Source organism: Bos grunniens, chromosome 4 (genome assembly GCF_055505025.1).
Source record: "Bos grunniens cultivar Pamir isolate PY7600 chromosome 4, Bosgru_T2T1.0, whole genome shotgun sequence".
In the NCBI taxonomy this organism is placed as follows: Eukaryota; Metazoa; Chordata; class Mammalia; order Artiodactyla; family Bovidae; genus Bos; species Bos grunniens.
In genome coordinates, this window is record NC_141168.1 from 76,334,276 (window position 1) to 76,355,534 (window position 21,259).

At 39.5% G+C, this 21,259-nt stretch overlaps 1 protein-coding gene and 1 long non-coding RNA gene across 8 annotated transcripts in view; one reads left to right on the forward strand and one right to left on the reverse strand.

The window, feature by feature from the left end:
* Positions 1-21,259, forward strand: part of CCDC146 (coiled-coil domain containing 146) — a 141,296-nt gene that overhangs the window by 104,802 nt on the left and 15,235 nt on the right. For both annotated transcript variants that reach the window (XR_015162723.1, XM_086397073.1), the window contains exons 6-11: positions 239-415; positions 2,444-2,517; positions 3,400-3,627; positions 4,269-4,455; positions 18,001-18,096; positions 18,993-19,163. Coding sequence is in view for 1 of the 2 variants with exons in the window: in XM_086397073.1 (XP_086253199.1) it covers positions 239-415; positions 2,444-2,517; positions 3,400-3,627; positions 4,269-4,455; positions 18,001-18,096; positions 18,993-19,163 (933 nt within the window). In the remaining variant the exon portion in view is untranslated. The remainder of the gene's footprint in view (positions 1-238; positions 416-2,443; positions 2,518-3,399; positions 3,628-4,268; positions 4,456-18,000; positions 18,097-18,992; positions 19,164-21,259) is intronic.
* The window catches only part of LOC147374405 (uncharacterized), a 106,528-nt gene that overhangs the window by 84,459 nt on the left and 810 nt on the right, over positions 1-21,259 (reverse strand). For 3 of the 6 annotated variants that reach the window (XR_015162731.1, XR_015162734.1, XR_015162732.1), the window contains exon 2: positions 10,468-10,550. This is a non-coding gene — a long non-coding RNA (uncharacterized LOC147374405). Of the gene's footprint in view, positions 1-3,197; positions 3,289-8,925; positions 9,064-10,463; positions 10,551-21,259 lie in introns of those variants that run through there. The other 3 variants (XR_015162730.1, XR_015162733.1, XR_015162735.1) reach the window with 3 other exon arrangements.

Here is a 21,259-nt window from a genome sequence, read left to right on the forward strand (position 1 = left end):
AGCATTAATTAAAAAAAAAAGAGTTCAAATCTAATGTAAAACGTTTAACACATATAATTGCTATGCATTTATTGAAGAGGTCAGAAATCAAAAGTTGCATTTAACTCTGTAAGAAATCATTTATGAAGCTCAGAGCAAATATAATTAAAATGGTAAGTAAAATTTTTAATTTGATTTTTAGCCAAACAGATCCTTGCTCAGACTCTGTATAACCTGATGATTTTCATGCCTTTTAAAGGAAATGGAGAAGAAGATGAGACTATTGAGAGAAAGCACTGAAGAATTACGTAAGGAAGTAATGCAGAAGAAATTAGAAATTAAAAATTTACGGGAAGATTTGACATCTAAGCAAAAGCAATTACTAAAGGAGCAGAAGGAGCTAGAAGAACTGCTTGAGTATCAGGTCACCTTAAAGGTGTGCTGCTTCACTCGCACATATGTAAACACTGATCTGCAAGGACATAAAAACGCATGGGTGTCATTACACTTTTTGCATTGACTACATAGGTTTGACAAAAACCCAGACACACAAACTGAAATGTTATGCAGTTGTGATTGATCCTGTCAGACTAAACCTGGGCTCTGGGGATTCACAAAAGATTTTTGAATATTCAGTAGCATCACTCTAAGTTGGAGCTCTGACTGGGAGAAAAGGTCTCTCTAGACCTCGTCAAGCATTTTCCAATATTAGAAAGCAGTGTCACAAACACAATCACTTCCTTCAAGAGCAACCAAATGTCCTAACCTCTTTACATATTGTTACTACTTTATCCTTGTCTGCCTGTTTGATTCCACTTCACTTCCCTCTCACTGTGAACATTATACAAGACCCACATTTATGTTTTCAGTTCAGTTCAGTCTCTCAGTCGTGCCTGACTCTTTCCTAAAACATATTTGTGTTTTAAGAAATAATTAAAATTCATTTCATTTTGAAATATTTTGCAACAGGTCTTGAAACAATTTAAGTAACCAGAGTTATTTTTTAAAGCAACACATCTGAGATGCCTTGGCTTAGAATTAGGATTCACTCTGACCTCCTTAAGAGATGAAGCAGTCAGCCGAGACATATCCAGCTGCCACCTAGAACATGGACACTGAGCCGAGATGGATTTACAAGGAACCCAGTGAAGCTAAAGCTTCAGCCCCTCACATGCATTAAGCGCCTCCAAGGCCCTGAACCTAATTTAGCATTTGTAACTTGTGATTCTTTCTCTTAAAAAGAACTGTACAGTCCCAAACTATACAAGTTTTAGCCTCACAAAATTTAGATCTGCTCAAGACTGAGCAAGACCCCAGAAATATACCACACTGCAGGGATGTCTTCAAGCCCCTGTGCTACCCCAGGACCCAAAGTCCAGCATGATCCTCAGATGGGAAGGGGCTCTTTCACAACCCCTGCCATGTATGTACATACCATTCTTGAGGCTAAAAGTGAATCTTCTGTGAATCCACAGAGCATAGTGCAAAGCGGTGTTAGACAAAGTTAACTTCTGATCTTGGCCTGGCTGCTTAGAAGTTATGTGACTTTGGGAAAATCATTTACCTTCTCTTAGCCTCAGCCTTAGAGATTAAGATGCATATTCAGGGAGGTAAAGCTCTAAGGAGAATCCCATAGGTGAGTGAGGGAAACAGGACAGAGCTGCGGAAGAAGTCAGGCCAAAATATGATTTCAGGAGACCCCTAGTTTCAATCTGATCCCATGGGAAACTCAGATCATGAATCGCACCACAGAAGTTGTTCCACCCTGAGTCGGGGGTGGGCTGCTGTACCTCCACATCAGTCACAGCCTGTGCCCCTCTTCCTTCCATCCCCCTACCCACCCACCCGCCGCCAAGGCAACTCTGCACAGCCATGGCACTCTGTGGAGAGAACAAGCATAAGCTGTTGCTGCTGCTGCTGCTAAGTCGCTTCAGTCGTGTCCGACTCTGTGCGACCCCATAGACAGCAGCCCACCAGGCTCTGCCGTCCCTGGGATTCTCCAGGCAAGAACACTGGAGTGGGTTGCCATTTCCTTCTCCATTGCGTGAAAGTGAAAAGTGAAAGTGAAGTCACCCAGTTGCGACCGACTGGTGGTGACCCCATGGACTGTAGCCCACCAGGCTCCTCCATCCATGGGATTTTCTAGGCAAGAGTACTGGAGTGGCTTGCCATTGCCTTCTCCAGCCTTCAAAACCTCTGAGGGATGGGTGTGTCTCCATAAAGAGAACCTGGGCAGAGCACCCACACCATTCGATACTGTCAGTTAGCTCCTCTTTCAAATGGTAACCACGACCATCTGAAAGGTCATTATGAGAATTAAATGGAATAATTAAAGCACACTGTAGGGTACAGGACAGATAATAAAAATTCTACACCTTGTAGCTCCTTTCTCTCTCTATTTAATTTGCTTAACTGCTTCTCATCTAAGAGTACATAATTTAACACGGCTCCATTTCTTTACTAGGATGAAGTGGTCCACCATCAATCCATCCCTGTACAAATTGGAAAAGAGATAGAAAAAACAACACGCAAAAAAGTGTATGGTTTAATGTTTTTTATTTTCTATCCCTCCGGCCCACACTTCCCCAAGTTATGTGTGCATGCTAAAACAAGAATATTAGCCACTGAGTATATCAAATTACTGCGGTAATTTTAGAAATATCTGCATTTGGCTCTCTCTAGGTTGTACACATTAAGTTCTTTAAAAGAATGTAGTGCAGCCCATTACTGTCATTCCTAACACTTATTTATGTCTTAATTTTAGGACAATATTCTCTTTCTAATATATAAATCTTGTCTCTATGGAGAGTAACTGACTTTAATAGAACTGCATATGGAATCAGTTGTTTGAACTGTGTAGAATTTCATGGCCTAGATATGTCAGCCAGCCAGATGCCTGAAACCCAAAAAACAGTAATTCTTCACTTGTCAGCTATCTGTGTGCATAAGCCCCTACACATTTAAAGTAGATTGGAGGCAGAAATCACAGAGAAAATTCTCAAAGTTTAGAGGAACCAAAAAAGATATATAAGTGGAGATACAAAAGTCTGGAGAAGAGGGGAAAGAAGAGACAGACAGTAGTAGTGGTTCTAAAACCCAAGCCCCACCAGTACCAATGCTGAGAAGTTTAGGTCAGTTCAGAGGATGAGGGTTGAATCCCAAGAGATGGTAGCGCTGGGAACCTGGGGAGAAAGTAGGGAAGCTGGACAAATGCTTACCCTCAGTGACACTCAGTGGAGATACCCCCTCAGTCCCACTCATCTGTGGTCTTCATCTCACTTCTGAATTTATGACTAGACCTTCTGTTGCCTGGTTAGAAAGTACAAACAGGTGAAGACATCCAGGGCTCAAAATAAGGCAAATGTGTATGCGTGAATGTGTTGTGTACATACATATATATGTGCGTATGTATCCCCACAGAGAAATGGAAAAGAAAAAACTTGTCTTGGAATATGAACTCAAAGAGCTAAATGATTCCCTAAAGAAAGTCGAAACCAAAATTAACGCTGTAAAGGAAGAGAAGGAGGATGTAATAAAGGAAGTTGAAGGCAAACGGGCCTTACTCGAAATTAAAGAGCGAGAATACAACCAATTGGTCAAGCTATTAGAATTAACTAGAGAGAATGAAGCAAGTTCACTAACTGAAAGGTTTGTTATGTTAATGTGTTTTGTCATCTAAATATTTCTTTGATTTCTATTTTAAGATTCAAAATAATCTCAAACAGATTTATATTCACTTAGTAAACATTTTTATAGAATTTTAGATCATTTTACCATTAATAAAAATATATTATTAAATCATTTCAAAGTATTTTTCTATCCTTTATTCTTCATTGTCCTCAATTTCTTGTGACCAAATCTTAAGGACACAATTTATTGTATTTTTTTTTTAAGTTTATCTAATGTACCTCTGGAAAATTGTATCACTGGAGTGTGCTATAATTGAAGGATTTTTTTTTTCCCTGTAGATTACAGCATTTCTGAAGTAATCATGATATTTTTCCTAAAAGGAGCAATATCATGATGTGAGTCTCTAGCAGAGCGTTAATTCCCATTTTTAAGTAAAATTTCAGAGAAACTAGGAACTTCTGTCTCTGCCAATTTGCTCTTCCATTTGGGTTGTTATGACTGTGACACTGACAAGAACTTGCAAACCACATTGCTTTTGGCATTACTTAAAATTTGATTCTAACATGAAAATAGTTCTGTACATATCTGCTGACCATGCTTCCTTGAAAAAGGGCAGTTGATGACAAATCACTTTCATATTCTCTTTTTACCTGGAACAGAGGGATCTTGGATCTCAATTTACGAAACTGTCTTATTGACAAGCATAACTACCACGATGAACTTTCTCGTAAGCAGAGAGAGAAAGAACGAGATTTTCGAAATTTAAAAAAAATGGAGCTACTCTTGAAAGTGTCCTGGGATGCACTCAATCAAACTCAAGCACTGCATCAGAGGCTTCTGTTAGAGGTGGGTGCTGAACACTGCTGTCTGGTTTGCAAGCTCAGTGCCATCTTTTTGGTTTTTTGGTTTGTTCTTTTTTCCCTTTGGGACGCACTGGTGCAGCTTGTGGGATCTTAGTTCCCTGACCAGGGATTGAATCCAGGCCCTCAGCAGTGAGAGCACAAAGTTCTAACCATAGACAGCCAGGAAATTCCCTCAGTACCATCTTTTTGAAGCAAAAATATTTCAAGAACTTGTTTTTGCTGTCAATAGGGAAAGAGGGAAAGGAAAAGAACAGATAAAAGATAGCTTTAAAATGCATAAAATCTGTTATAGAGGCCCAGTCGTACAGTATGTTTCAATCTTTTTGTTATCCCAAGATTGGAGAAATGTCTTATTGGGATCACGCATCAGCCTGGCCATGGGAGGCAGTTAGGACATCCAGTTCTGGAAGAGCTAATGGGTTCACTTCAGGGTAGAACTGAGTGAACCACTATGTTTGAAAGAGTTCAAAGAGTCAGATCCAGAATGCTGTTACTGAGACTACAAAAGTCAGAAACAAGACCAGATCATGTGAATACAGATAGACAGCCAGCCTGCACCTCCAGTTAGCCAACGCCCATCAGAACCCAGTGTCAGCTTCCTGAATAATTTTGTGTGTATCAGAGGTATACTACAGCTAGAGAATGTTCATTATAGCTATTACCTTCTTACTACCTCTATGCTCCCATATAGAGGGATTTTGGTCCCATTGTCTCTGATTCCCTCCTCTTTCACACGGACCAAGCACTGCTGAAAGGCAGTGAATCATAAAAAGGACTGCGTCCCTATGCCTAGGCCTCGGCCAGTGCCTCCTTTGGTGAAAAAGAGATCAGTCTCTGAGATGAAGCAGCTGGGGATACAAAAATCATACCTGTTCTCTTCAGGATTGTCATGGTCCATGACCTTATAGAGGTTCATGACCTCAGAAACTTAAACAGGAGTTTCCAACTATGGTTCAGTTCAGTTCAGTCGCTCAGTCGTGTCTGACTCTTTGTGACCCCATGAATCGCAGCACGCCAGGCCTCCCTGTCCATCACCAACTCCCGGAGTTCACCCAAACTCATGTGCATCGAGTCAGTGATGCCATCCAGCCATCTCATCCTCTGTCGTCCCCTTCTCCTCCTGCCCCCAATCCCTCCCAGCATCAGAGTCTTTTCCAATGAGTCAACCCTTCGCATGAGGTGGCCAAAGTACTGGACTTTCAGCTTTAGCATCATTACTTCCAAGGAAATCCCAGGGCTGATCTCCTTCAGAATGGACTGGTTGGATCTCCTTGCAGTCCAAGGGACTCTCAAGAGTCTTCTCCAACACCACAGTTCAAAAACATCAATTCTTTGGCGCTCAGCCTTCTTCACAGTCCAACTCTCACATCCATCCATGACCACAGGAAAAACCATAGCCTTGACTAGACGAACCTTTGTTAGCAAAGTAACGTCTCTGCTTTTGAATATGCAGTCCCTGGGGTTGCAAAAAGTCAGATACGACCTAGCATGCTCAGATATATTTGGGCTTATGGCCGCTGTATTACTATTGCTTTTTCTCTGTCTTATCTATCTTTTATACCATTTTTTCTGTCTTTTCTTCTTTCAAATTAATCAAAAAGATGAATTTTTCTATTTTCCCCATTTTTTATATGCATTAGTTTTGCACTCTCTTTTCAGTCTTTCAGTGGCTACCCTTAAGATTACATCATTCATCCTTATTAGAGTCCAATATAAATTCTTTTATCCTAGATAATGTTAGAACCTTTGAAAACTCTAGATCTTTGCAACTCTTATACCTTCAAGTGTATTTTTTAATCCAACTTTTCAAGTTATTTTTACTCAAAGTACTGGCTTACTGCAAGCCATTCCATCTTAGCCCAAAGCCTTGCACATTAGAAAGTTAAGTTGGAACTTTGGATAAACACAGAATTTCTGGTACTCCACTTCACTCACAATGAGATCTACAGTGATAAGCAGTTAAAATATTTATTCCAAGAATTGGTAGAAACCTAGATGTGGTGAATAGAAGGCTCTTAAGACCAGTAAATGTTGCTTTTATTAATAAAACAATCCTTGTTTATTAAGCAAATAACCATAGTAAGATTTCTTTAAACAATAATAGGACAAAAATTATCATTGCTTTTAGTAATCTACTATGGTGATTCCAGTAGTAAGTGAAGTTAGTCTATTAAATGTGTTGCTAATGCTGACTCAACAAAATATTCTCCTTAAAAGTGGAAAGAAAGATAAGTTGAATGGGAGCAGTAAGATAGCTTGTCACGTAGAGAAATATCTATTGGTGATCTCAAAAGCAGTTATAAGCTGATAACAGTCACAATATTGGTTCTAAAACATGACAAATACTAAACAGAATTAAGTTTGTCTTTATCAGAAAATTTAAAATAGAAGGGTACATAAACAGAATATAAAATGTAACTCTGCCATTTCTACTTCCAGTTAAGACATAAAGCATTGGAGTGGACCATGGTTCCTGTCATAAGAACCAGAAAAAAATTAATAAACTAAAAATCACATATTTTTAAAAGATGTATGAGAGTTGTAGAAGTAAATTCTGTAACGGTATAAACACTTCCTAGATGAACAGATACAGGTAGCCTTTTTCCTCCCTGAAGCATTTGCCAAGTCTAGGCATGAGCAGGAAGAAGGCGGGCCTGCCAAGAAGGAGCAAAGCTGGAGGCATAATCCTCCCAGACTTTAGACAATATTATAAAGATACAGTAATCAAAATAACAGAGTACTGGTACAAAAACATATAGATCAATGCAACAGAATAGAGACCCCAGAAATAAATCCACACATCTATGGTCAGTTCATCTTGGGCAAAGGAGGCAAGAATATACAATGGAGAAAAGACAGTCTCTTCAGTAAGCTGTGTTGGGGAAGGTGAACACAACCTCATAAAAATTCATGAAGTTATAAGAGAACACTGCCTGACACCACACACAAAAATAAACTAAAGTGACTTAAAGACTTACATATAAGATGCAAAACCATAAAACTGCCAGAAGAAAACAAAGGCAAAACATTCTCTGACATAAACTATACCAATATTTTCTTATGTCAGTTAACCAAGGCAATAGAAATAAAAGCAAAAGTAGAAACAGGATACCTAATCAAACATATTGGAGAAGGAAATGGCGACCCACTCCAATATTCTTGCCTGGAGAATGCCATGGACAGAGAAGCCTCGCAGGCTATAGTCCATGGGGTTGCAAGAGTTGGACACGACTTAGCGACTAAACCAATCAAACATATAAGCTTTTGCACAGCAAAGGAAACCATAAACAAAATGAAAAGACAACCAATGGACTGGGAGAAAATACAGGCAAATATCACTTCTATGTGGAATCCAAAAAAATGACACAAATGAATTTATCTATGAAATAGGACCACAGACATTGAGAACAGATCTGTGGTTGCCAAAAGGGAGAGGAGGTGGAGGAGGAATGCAGTGGGAATGTGGGGTTAGCAGATGCAAACTATTATATATAGAATAGATAAACAATAAAGTCCTACTGTATAGCACAGGGAACCATATTCGGTATTCTGTGATAACCATAATGGAAAAGAATATTCAAAAAGAATGTCTCTCTATATATCTGAACTCCTTTGCTGTATAGCAGAAATTAACGTAACACTGTAAATTAACTATACTTTAAAATGAAATATATCCAAAATAAATAATGAGTTATGTGAAAACTGTAAAAAAAATAATAAAGCGACATACATATACATCTTAAACTGAATTCTGAAGTCTATAATTAGAATTTCTTCTCTGTTTGGTTCATCACTTTGCCAATACTTTGTCCTTATTACAGTCTTTTCCTTCAAAGAAATGCAAATAAGATTCTTGGCTTTTAATTAAGAAAAGCCTTAAGTGCCATATTACCTATATTACTAAAGTACAATGGGCTCTGTTTCTGTATGTTGAAATACAGTTGATCATGCAGTTTCATGAAATATGTATGATTTTTATTGGGAAACAGTGTCAGACTTTATTTTTCTGGGCTCCAAAATCACTACAGATGTTGACTGCAGCCATGAAATTAAAAGACGCTTACTCCTTGGAAGGAAAGTTATGACCAACCTAGACAGCATATTCAAAAGCAGAGACATTACTTTGCCAACAAAGGTTCGTCTAGTCAAGGCTATGGTTTTTCCTGTGGTCATGTATGGATGTGAGAGTTGGACTGTGAAGAAGGCTGAGTGCCGAAGAATTGATGCTTTTGAACTGTGGTGTTGGAGAAGACTCTTGAGAGTCCCTTGGACTGCAAGGAGATCCAACCAGTCCATTCTGAAGGAGATCAGCCCTGGGATTTCCTTGGAAGGAATGATGCTAAAGCTGAAACTCCAGTACTTTGGCCACCTCATGCGAAGAGTTGACTCATTGGAAAAGACTCTGATGCTGGGAGGGATTGGGGGCAGGAGGAGAAGGGGACGACAGAGGATGAGATGGCTGGATGGCATCGCTGACTCGATGGACATGAGTCTCAGTGAACTCCAGGAGTTGGTGATGGACAGGGAGGCCTGGCGTGCTGCGATTCATGGGGTCGCAAAGAGTCAGACACGACTGAGTGACTGATCTGATCTGAAAAAAAGAAAAAGACCAGCCTGCCATAAGGAGAGAGACTTTGCTAGGGTTAGGGAAAACCATGACAAATTGAAATGTAGAAAATTTCTTAAAGGTATCACACTTTCAGGAAATCAAACTACACATTAAAGTACACTTCTGATATTTTTTAAATTTTATTTTATTTTTAAACTTTACAAATTGTGTTAGTTTTGCCAAATATCAAAATGAATCCACCACAGGTATACATGTGTTCCCCATCCTGAACCCTCCTCCCTCCTCCCTCCCCATACCCTCCCTCTGGGTTGTCCCAGGGCACCAGCCCCAAGCATCCAGTATCGTGCATCGAACCTGGACTGGCAACTCGTTTCATACATGATATTATACATGTTTCAATGCCATTCTCCCAAATCTTCCCACCCTCTCCCTCTGCAACAGAGTCCATAAGACTGTTCTATACATCAGTGTCTCTCTTGCTGTCTCGTACACAGGGTTATTGTTAGCATCTTTCTAAATTCCATATATATGCGTTAGTATACTGTATTGGTGTTTTTCTTTCTGGCTTATTTCACTCTGTATAATAGGCTCCAGTTTCATCCACTTCATTAGAACTGATTCAAATGTATTCTTTTTAATGGCTGAGTAATATTCCATTGTGTATATGTACCACAGCTTTCTTATCCATTCATCTGCTGATGGACATCTAGGTTGCTTCCATGCCCTGGCTATTATAAACAGTGCTGTGATGAACATTGGGGTACACGTGTTTCTTTCCCTTCTGGTTTCCTCAGTGTGTATGCCCAGCAGTGGGATTGCTGGATCATAAGGCAGTTCTATTTCCAGTTTTTTAAGGAATCTCCACACTGTTCTCCATAGTGGCTGTACTCGTTTGCATTCCCACCAACAGTGTAAGAGGGTTCCCTTTTCTCCACACCCTCTCCAGCATTTATTGCTTGTAGACTTTTGGATCGCAGCCATTCTGACTGGTGTGAAATGGTACCTCATAGTGGTTTTGATTTGCCCATCTCTGATAATGAGTGATGTTGAGCATCTTTTCATGTGTTTGTTAGCCATCTGTATGTCTTCTTTGGAGAAATCTCTATTTAGTTCTTTGGCCCATTTTTAGCTCTATTGACTTCCGTTGAGGTATGGAAGAGGAATAAAACCCTATATCTACATCCTAACACAGTCCTCTCAGTGACTCTGGGGATTTTGCTTTGACATTCACTGTCATGTTTTAAGGGTTGGAATATTATGTCTGTAGGGTTATTTTCTTTCAAAATAAAAACATACTCAAGATTGTGACAACAACAAAATCCTCTAACCAAGTAACTATGTCATTTTCTGTATGTACACATCAAGTCGTGTACCACACAGGTCATCAGTCCCAAGGAAGCAGAATGCCATGCACCACTCACCTACCTTGAAGAGGGGGCCCATTGCACCTTGGTGTTGGAGTCACCGAGGAGAACACACCAGTCAAGCACTGGATGGAACAACGCTACCTACACAAAGAAGAGGCAGAGGAAGATCAGCTTCAGTAGTGACCTTTGGTCCCCAGTGGCCAGCTGTCTCTCCTGATGGCCAACTCAGGGTGACTGGCCTACGCTCACGATTGTCTTAAACTATGGTGAAAGGAACCTTGATCCTTCTTGTGGAGTCTGAAACGCTGAAAGCTGGCGGTGTGCCTGAGGGCCACTGACACACAGGCTTAAGCAGAACCAAGGAGTTCTCATTGTGTCTGAAACAGGGAAAGATATTCCCACACAAAGTGATAAACCCAGTACAGGCTGTGTGGATTCCCTATCTCTTCATAAGGAAGAGTTCTAGGGCCAAAGCCCATTCTTTTGTAGCTAAGTGGGGGTGAAAAGGCTGCAGGCAGGAGACTGCTTTTTCTAACAGCTCTTTTCCTTTATTTGTAGTTTTATAGAAGATTGATCTCTCTCTGCTCTTAGAAGTGATTCTGCATTTCTCTTAGTGACTCCCTTCCAGTGTTCAAGGCAATTGTGACAACTTAACTATATGGAGGAGAGCATCAGTTTTGAGTCAGGCAGAGTCAGGTTTAAATCCTAGATTCATTGAACAGCTGCTGCTGTTTGGCATTTTCAACCTTTGAACTGGGATTATTGCAAGGAATAAAGTGATTGCAGATGTGAAAGTATGTGGTTCCAAGAAGATGGTACCAAGAAACAACTGTTGCTTTTCTTCCTGTATATATATAAACTTTTTCAAAGGCTAAAGAAAATTTTATAATCAGAATAAGACTTTGAATATGGCTATTTCATTCCAATGGTGAGGATGGCACGTTCAGGCCCTACTGATAACCCTCAGGAAAGCCTTTCAGTATCCACTCTGCATCATCTGAATGACTGCCACTGCCACCAGCTATTCTCCCTTTGTTCTATTTTTTCCAGGTTCAATCTACTCTCCATTTTGCTACTAATATTCTTAAATGAAAAAAATAAAATTGAAAAAAATCTTAAATGATACTTTCATGTGTCACCTGCTCAAGATATTCAATGTTCTTTATTTTATATAATCATGGGATGAAAGAACTGAGAGGAATTGTAAAGATCATATGGTCCAAGGAAGGCAAGTGCCAATTCTCCTCAGCTGGTGGTAGCCCCCTGTAGTGAACATTTTGCAAAGGATTCTGAGACTCAGCACTGACTTCTCAGCTCTGGAGTTGATTAGTGATGTCTGCCTCAGGTATAGAAAGGTAGATGACAGCACATACACCATTTATTTCCTATTCTTAATTAAGTCCTCTTCCTTTAGCTAATTCTTATGATCCATCTTCATCATTTAAGTAATATGTGAATAATGCTACTCCTTTATTTTTCAGTTTTAGACCTGATTATTTTTCTTCTCATTATAAACGATGAGGATTAAGCTTATTTTACACCCTGTCCATTGAACATACCTATTTCTTGCCCCTCCATATACTAAATAGGTTTATGCTATAATTTTAACAATTTTGAAGTTTCATATTTGCATTATTATGAGTAAATGTTATTCACACATGAGTCACATTAGATAATTACTTACAAAATTGTATTCCCCAATATTTATACACCTTGTGTTTTTATTTGTAGTTTTCTGTGTACTTATCATTAGCTCAACCCCAAACTGTCCTGTTAGTGTGTAAATTTCCTCTCAGCATGTTAAAACACATTTGGTAGTCTATTCATTTAATCTTCTTATGGAAATAACTTCTGAGACTTTTCAGTAATCTCTAGCCAAAAGCCAGTAGGAACACATGTATGGTTGAATGAGTTGAGTTTACTACTCATTGCAGCAAGGGAAAGTACACACCAGGCGGAATAGTAGGGTACCTCAGTGTAGCCTATTAGAAAGGACACGTAGGTTTGGGGCTGGTGCTGTGTGTTTTGGGGGATAGTTTAAGAAAACAGGACTTTGCCTTAGATTTGAATATTGTCAGAAAGTGAGGGTAATCCTATGATTGAGTACCTTAATAAATTTTATGGCAGAAAGAGAAAAGACTAGATTGAGGCTAGAGCTATAATAGGCAAGGAAGATGGGAATACATGATATTTTGTGGCTTGGACAATGTTCTTGTTTGTATCTGTGACCAAAGACAAATACAAAGTGGTCTTGTTTTTGTCTATGATCATACTCCAGTACTCTTGCCTGGAAAATCCCATGGACGGAGGAGCCTGGTGGGCTGAAGTCCATGGGGTCGCTAAGAGTCCAACACGACTCAGCGACTTCACTTTCACTTTTCACTTTCATGCACTGGAGAAGGAAATGGCAACCCACTCCAGTGTTCTTGCCTGGAGAATCCCAGGGACAGGGGAGCCTGATGGGCTGCCATCTCTGGGGTCACACAGAGTCGGACACGACTGAAGCGACTTAGCAGCAGCAGCATAGAATGGTCTTGTCTGATGGTGATTTTCTGTGAAACTGTGTTCAACAGAACACCAGGCCCAGCTGTGAGTGCCAGGTCAACTGCCAGATATCAGAAGCTGCTTTTCTCTTCTAAGCTTTCCGATCTGTTGCAAATTGGGTCTCACTTCTCTACATGTACACTCCCCAGCTTAGGAGCCTTACTCCACCATCTCGGTGACTCCCTCTCTCTCTCTCTCTCCTATGTTGGATCCCGTATTCCACGAGTCTCTTCTCTTTCTCTTTTGACTTACTCTCTTTTTGTGGGAAGGGGATATTGTCCACCTTTCCTTGAGAAAAGGTGAATGGAAAGTAATCTTTTAAGACTGGTGTGTCAGAAAATGCATTGTCAGAACACCTTGCATATCAGGAAATATTTTATCCTCACTTTAGCTTAACAGATAATTAATAATTTTACTGGATATGACATTTTGATTGGAAATTATTTTTCCTCATAATGAAGATACAGATCAATTGTTTTTTATCGCACTACTAAGACACTTGGTGCCATTCTCATGCTTGATTCTTTGTTTGAAACCAGTTTTTCCTTTTTTCCATGCTGAAAACTTGTAGGATTTTTTATTGCCTCCCGAAATTTAAAATTTCACAATGTAGTTCCCACTTGTGAGGCTCCTATTTTTAGCCATCATACTGGACATAGAGTGGGTTCTTTGCATAGAGAGACTTAACGTTTTTCATCTCTGAAACACCATCTTAAATAATTTCTCCAAGTTTGTCCACTTTTATTTTACTATTCTCTTTCTGGGACTTCTATTATCCAGATGTTAGACCTTCTCAAAGAATCTTTTTAATTTTCTTGTCTTTTTTTTTCCTCATATTTTCCATTGTTTTGTTTTTCTGGCTTGCTACAAGGGAAATTTCCTCCACTTTTTCTTCCATTCTGTTATATTTTAAATTTCCATGAGCTATTTTTCTCCTAACACTTATTTTTTATTGTACCCTTATGCATACTACATATCATTTTTTAATCTCACCAAAGATATTAATAATAGCTTTTTTTCTTTTCTCTGCAAGTTACATTTTTCTGTTTTTGTGTGTGTGTGTTTTGTGTTGTTTATTTTTTCTCTTTCTTACTAGAAATTTTTCTCATCTATCTGGTAATCCTTAGCTATCAAGTTACATTTGAGAGTGAGAGTACTATAAAGCTAACTGCACGCTGTTTCTGATGATGAGGTTTGCCACTATAGACTTATCTCACTTGACACAAATATATAATGGATTTCTTCTGACCAAAGAAGAAATTGTGGTAGAATGCTCACAAGTTGTTAGTATTTTAGTAAAGAAATGCTATTTATATTGGACTACTTCTAGCTATTTATTAAGTCCATAAAATAACACTCATATAGCATTAGAAATGAAAATAAAAGTCTTTTTCCTTCCCTGATTTCAAGAAAAGCCTATGCTTTTGTTCTAGTTCAGTTTCAGGGAGAGACTAACTTCCTCTTTGAACTTATGACTTATAATTAGCCCAGCCATGGTGCTACACTGCCTGGCAGTACTTGAAAATAGGAGTGGGTCAGGCCAGTCACTCCCAGCCTGAACATTTCAGACTTGCAAGCATTCTAAAAACAGAAAAGATAAAAGATAAGCAAGAAGGGGTCAGGCTATTCTTCAAAATTTGTTTCCCCCTAGGGACAACTGTTTGATTCTCTTAGGCCTTTGACTGTAGAGACTCTCCCAGAATTCCACAGACCTCATGAAAATTTGAAATATTTTAGAAAAACAACAGAGCCTTAAAGAAACTGAAGTTCACTGATACAAAGTAACTGGGATGTTTACAACAACAGAATATGCCTAATTTCTTAATTTCATGAAAGTAAATGTTTGTTCATGTATTAAAAATGTTAGGAAAAACAGACACCAAACTATTAATGCTGCCTCCTGATGAGTAGCATCTGAATGTGGAAGTGGGGAGTGAAGATGTTTAATTTCTTACTTTACCTACTTTTTTCATTTTTTTGTTATAATAAACACACAGTTTTTAAAAATATATCAAATGCTACTCTATAAAAATCAAATAAATAACTAAAATGAATAAGCTTACAAAACATACTATATATACAGCTTGCCGGCTCGAAAATAATGGTCTATTACTTTACCTCGGTATTAGAACTTTGATACTTGGTCAGTTTTTCTCTTCTCCATTAGTGGGAACTTCAGCTTAACTCTAGCCTATTCCCAGATTACCTTAGGAAGATTTCCTTTGGAAGAGATGTATCAATCAGGTTTTTAATTTGGCTTCAAGAAGTAATAGACACTCAGTTACAGTGGCTTAAGTAAATACGGGTTGCTTCATTCAAATAATAAAAAAATTCAAAGATAGGCACACACCAAGCAGTTTCACATAATGGAAAGTCCAGAGCCTCTGAGCTTTCTCGTCTGTCATCTATAATATGCATGTTTTTTCTCCAAGGTTACAAAATGGCCATTAAGCCTCTGGGCATAAGATCATACAGAAGTGAGGAAGGGCAGAGAGCGAAATGCATATGGCAGCTGACCTGGCTGACACTGTCTTTCTAAAACAGTCACCTTTCCAGGAGCCCCTCCAGTTACATTTTATTGGCCCACCCTGGCTCTTATCATCACCCCCAACTTTGAAGGAGTTTGAAGATTTTTGGATACACCGCAGCTCTGAACAAAACTGGGGTTCTGTTAGTAATGTCAAAGTGGAGGACAGATATTGGCTAGGCAGCCAGGAAGGAAAAGGCAGAAGGAAATGGCAACACACTCCAGTATTCTTGCCTGGAGAATCCCAGGGACAGAAGAGCCTAGTGGGCTGCTGTCTATGGGATCGCACAGAGTTGGACACGACTGAAGCGACTTAGCAGCAGCAGCAGGCAGCCAGGAAGCTCTGCTACCAATGCCTCACCTTATTACCTCTTTCACAAAGCACACGTAATTCCCTCCTGAAACTGGAGGGCTGGGTTTGTGGAGAATTGAGAAAATGTCAAAAAACAGTTATGCAGAGTTCAAAAATGAGTATCATTCACTGTAGTATTGTTTGTAATTTAAAACATTGGAAAAAACTTAAAATGCCTGAGACCTGAATCCAGGAAAATTTGTCAGGAGCCTTTAGTTTACAGAGGAGTTGAGTTTGCTCTCATCATATCTCTGTAGAAACTGTATAAGCTTCTCTAGTCCCTGTCAGTGACATGTACAGATTTGCCTACACTTGGGAGCAACATTTAGAGCAGCCTGCTCCTGGGCATCAGTGGCAGAGAAATAGTCAGGGACCAAGATACTTGCTGGACTCCAATCTGTCCAGGAAGAATTAACTCTACTTTCCAGAAGAAAAATCAAAGTCTTCCTCACTGGCTTCTCACCTCTTCCTTGAAACCTTCCTTGATTATTCAAGTCTATGTGGAGCTCTCCCTCTTCTGACCTGCTGTAGGAATTATCTGCTCATCCAAATCACAAAGTCTATATATTGTTACATGGATTTCACAATACCATGTCTCATTTTCCTAAGTCCAGTACGTGCTTCTCAGCAGCTAGCTCTCTGCAGTAGGAGAGGCCATGGAAAGCAAGATATCATTGGGCCTCTGTGGGCGAAAAAAATGCTACTGAAGATGCACAGGTTCATGGGTATGGAGCATTCAAAGACACATTTCAGCTACTTTAAAAGATCAGTGTCAACTTCAGAAGGATCCTGTTTAGTGACCTTTAAATCACTAAGAGTATGATCTTCTCTTCTTGGGACACATTTCAGTAATATTCAACTTTGGTGCCTAGAAGTGTGTGCTGTCACAGTAGGAAATAAACCACATCAGATTGGAGTCATGAGCTTTTGATGTGAAGATCCAACTCTAAATCTTCTCTGAGTCAAGTATGCAGTCAGCACCCCCAATGTAACCCTTCTTGTATCCTTGGATGGTACTCCTTCACCATCAGCTGCCATGTGTCCTCTTTTTCTCTGCTCTCTTCTCCATCATAAAGAATCCGATAAGTTCATTGCTAATAAGGGAACAACATCTTATAATAAGATGTTCTCTCTTCAAAGTATTTTGACAGAGGACAAAAGCACAAGCTAATACAATGGAAATGTAATGGTGGAATCTCAAGTATCAACAAAAAAGTTAAGATTGAGTTTTCTTTCATATAACAACTTTCCAGGTACTCAAACTACTACAGAGTAGACAACTATTCTGTTCTTAATAATTCCTATTTTTCTTTATAGTATTTCATAAATGAATTCAGGTAAGTATTGATATAAAAAAATATCATTTGAATACATGTTTCCAAAGTGCTGAGTCATTAAAGAGGTAGTAAAATACAGTGTTAAGACCATGGGCTCTGAGTCTAACTGCCTGGGTTTACACGTATACCAGCATGCAAGGTGCTTAAATGTCTTTGTTCCTCATTCTCATCTGTACAATTGGAGATAATATTACCTACCTAATGGGGTTATTATGAGAATTAAATAAGACTATACACATGAGCCGGAGTAGGGAATGGCACCCCACTCCAGTACTCTTGCCTGGAAAATCCCATGGACAGAGGAGCCTGGTGGGCTGCAGTCCATGGGGTCGCAAAGAGTTGGATGACTGAGCGACTTCATTTTCGCTTTTCACTTTCATGCATTGGAGAAGGAAATGGCAACCCACTCCAGTGTTCTTGCCTGGAGAATCCCAGGGATGGCAGAGCCTGGTGGGCTGCCATCTATGGAGTCATACAGAGTTGGACATGACTAAAGCGACTTAGCAGCAGCAGCATACATATAAGCACTTAGAACTTTGCTTAACACATACTCATGCTCTATAAATGTTAGCAACTATTAGTAGTAAGGTTTTTATTTCCAAATGAATTAGAAGTAGAATATTAGCAGCTGGTGAATTACAAATCTCTTGCAAATCTTCATATTTCAATTTACCGTGACTTTACAAAGAATAGTCAGCATAATAAGCAGTTTCCTGTAAGAGTGAGCATCATAATTTGCCCACCGTTTTCAAAAGGTTCATGATGGGGTTGACTACAGGACACTGAAAATTTCTTTCTTGTATAATACCTGTTTTAAATTCTGATTTCCAGATTGAAGCTATTCCTAAAGATGATTCTACATTATCTGAGAGAAGGCGAGAACTCCATAAGGAAGTTGAAGTAGCTAAGAGGAATTTAACCCAGCAGGTTAATATCAAGTTTCACTTAAGTTTCTAAGAATGACTAATGCAAAGCTGTGTTTTTAACTGTGATCCATGAAACCTGGTTAGTAGAAGAGTCAAAGAAAGTATGATCCTACCTAATATGAGTCTGTTTCTTTATCTCAAAGTCTACTCAAACCCACATTAAAATTTTGAAAGAGGAAAAAAAAATATGTTTGAGCTGGCAAAAAAATTATACAAATTCATGAGTTTAAAGTAAAAAACCTGATTCAAAATACATAATAAATGCATTATTTCACCAATATCCAATTTCAAATTTTGTTTATCCAAAACCACTGTCAAAGTAAAACATGCTTTTATTTCTCTGCAAAGCTTTACTTGAAAATACAGTCTGAATAAGAAAAAGTTCTATGCTATCATGTTTGCACATTCTTTTTATAAGATAAATACCTGGTGCTAAGGCAGCAGAGTTACTTTTTGTGTTTTAATAAAATAAACTCTACATAGAAGATTTTAAAAGTAGTCTGAGATACTGGCCTTAGTTCAGTTCAGTCACTCAGTGTCCGACTCTTTGCAACCCCATGAGCCTCAGCACGCCAGGCCTCCCTGTCCATCACCAACTCCCAGAGTCCACCCAAACCCACGTCCATTGAGTCGGTGATACCATCCAGCCATCTCATCCTCTGTTGTCCCCTTCTCCTCCTGCCCTCGATCTTTCCCAGCATCAGGGTCTTTTCAAATAAGTCAGTTCTTCCCACTATGTGGCCAAAGTATTGGAGTTTCAGCTTCAACATCGGTCCTTCCAATGAACACCCAGGACTGATCTCCTTTAGGATGGACTGGTTGGATCTCCTTGCAGTCCAAGGGCCTTAGTGTGTTCCTTCAAATAAATACTTTATAATATTTGTGTTTTTCCAAAAGAAAATCCTATCAGAAGCTGAGTCTAAGTTAGTAGAACAGCAACTTGCTGAGGAAAACAAGCTTTTAAAGGAGCAAGAAAACATTCAAGAACTGCTTTTCAACCTTGTCCGTATGACTCAAATCAAAATTGATGAGAAGGAGCAAAAATCCAAGGATTTCCTGAAAGCTCAGGTAACTGCATTTTTGTAACCATTCATTAATTACCACAACAGTCCAGGGTAGCCTCATGTTAATACAATGTACATTAGAAAACTATGACTTTAAGCCCCCTGCAAGTTCAGTGACTACACAGCTTCCCTAAACAAAACTCAACCATGTAATGAAAAACAGTCCCAGGATTCAGCTGGCAATAGTCAACAATCTAGAGGAAAAAAGAATTAGATTAATGACAATGAGCAGAGATTTGAACAGATGACAATTTCAGTAAGAATAAGGTGAGTACCTCCAGGAGAAATGGCTGACAGGCTCAAAGGCACAGGTGTCTGTGATTCACCACCATCCCACAGTCCATCATGATCTACCCAGAACAACTCAGGAGCCGCAGAATCAGACCACTCTCCTTCCCAAGTTCATCGAGTCAGCATCATTTAAACCATTGTGAGGACAGTTACCTTTAGTAACTGTTTCTCCCTATGCCTTTCCTGGGCTCCTGACTAAGGGCCAGAGCTGACCCAGTGCAACATCCCCAAACAAAATCAACAATGAAACAATAGCAAAACAATCTTTCTATGATAGGTAAAATCCTAACATTACAATCATTTATTCCACGTAAGGATTGTGTCCAGAGACCCTCTTTTAAAAATTATTATGGCGTTTCCCTGGTGGTCTAGTGGTAAAGAATCCACCTGCCAATGCAGGAGACATGGGTTCCATTCCTGGTCCAGGAAGATCCCACATGCCTCGGAGCAACTAACCCCGAGTGCTGCAACCACTGAGGACTACACACTTAGAGCCGGTGCTCCACAACAAGAGCAGCCACCGCAATAAGAAGCCTGAGCACCACAGGGAGGAGTGGCTCCCACTCGCTGCAACTAGAGAAAGCCCACACACAGCAACGAAGACCCACCACCCCGAAAGCTAAAATAAGTATACAACTCTTCTTAAAAATGATATGACGCTACTAAAGTAGAATACCTAAATTTACCATGTGACCCAGATGCTGGCTGTTTCTGAGTGCAGCTTTGTTTAATTCTGAGCACGCATTCACACAGGGCAGCGTTTCTTTCTTATTTTTCGGAAAGAATGCACAACGAAGCATTAGTGAGCCATGAGGGTAAATACAGATGAGAGAAAACTGAGGTAAAGATCTGCATCACACAACCCACGGCCAGCTATTCAAACGGCCCTTTAACTGTCTATTGCCACATCCCCCACCACCCCAGAATACTTGAGAGAGAGAAACTAGAAGTTTAGCATGGCTGGGGCATGGGAAGATGGGGAAAGTATGTCAAATGGTGAGACCCGAGAGGAGAGGTCAGGCAGTGAAGGTCACTTAATCCCCGTTGAACAGTTTGGATCCTTGTCCCAGAAGCTCAGGCAAAGCCCAGTAGAGTTCAGGGGGTTTCAGCAAAGAAAGGAAAGACAGTGGACAGGGAGGAATGGGGAAAAGAAGGCAGCCTGAGGGAACAGCGTGGCGGAGCGGAGGAGGAAGAGGAACCAAACAAGGAGCAGGATACTTGGAACATGGATCTGTTTCATGAACTAGACAATTTTTAAATTAACCTCAAAACCTGATACATGTGTTACCTATGTGACTAATCTATGTCTGCCAGATCTCATGGCTAATTTAGCTCTCTAATTGCTCTCAAAGGAGATCAATTCTTTCTCTTGATATATGGAAATCAATAAAGGAAAAATATTGTTTCCCTGAACTATTCTGAGCATTGGGGATTGATTAATCTGTTTAACAGTGGTAATACACTATACCTTCCGTAAGGAACAGTCAATCTTATCGTTTATTTTCACCTCTCATCTATATCCCTAAGATAAAAGGTGAAGGGACAAAGAAAGTCAACGTTGCTATCACCTCCAAGTGGGAGTGGATGACTACATTTTACATCTCTTTAATTGTTCATAGACACAGTTACTTAGATGTCTAGTTTCTTTTATGGGAATTGCTCTCACAGTCCTTAAGGCCAGCAGAAACTGGTTTCTACTAGCAAAATTCTGTACTTCTTTGAATACATTTCTCACCCTAGATGAGAGACACAACATCTTTAGATTTGAAGATGTAACTAGTTCATTTAACACTTGGTATATCTTGAGGA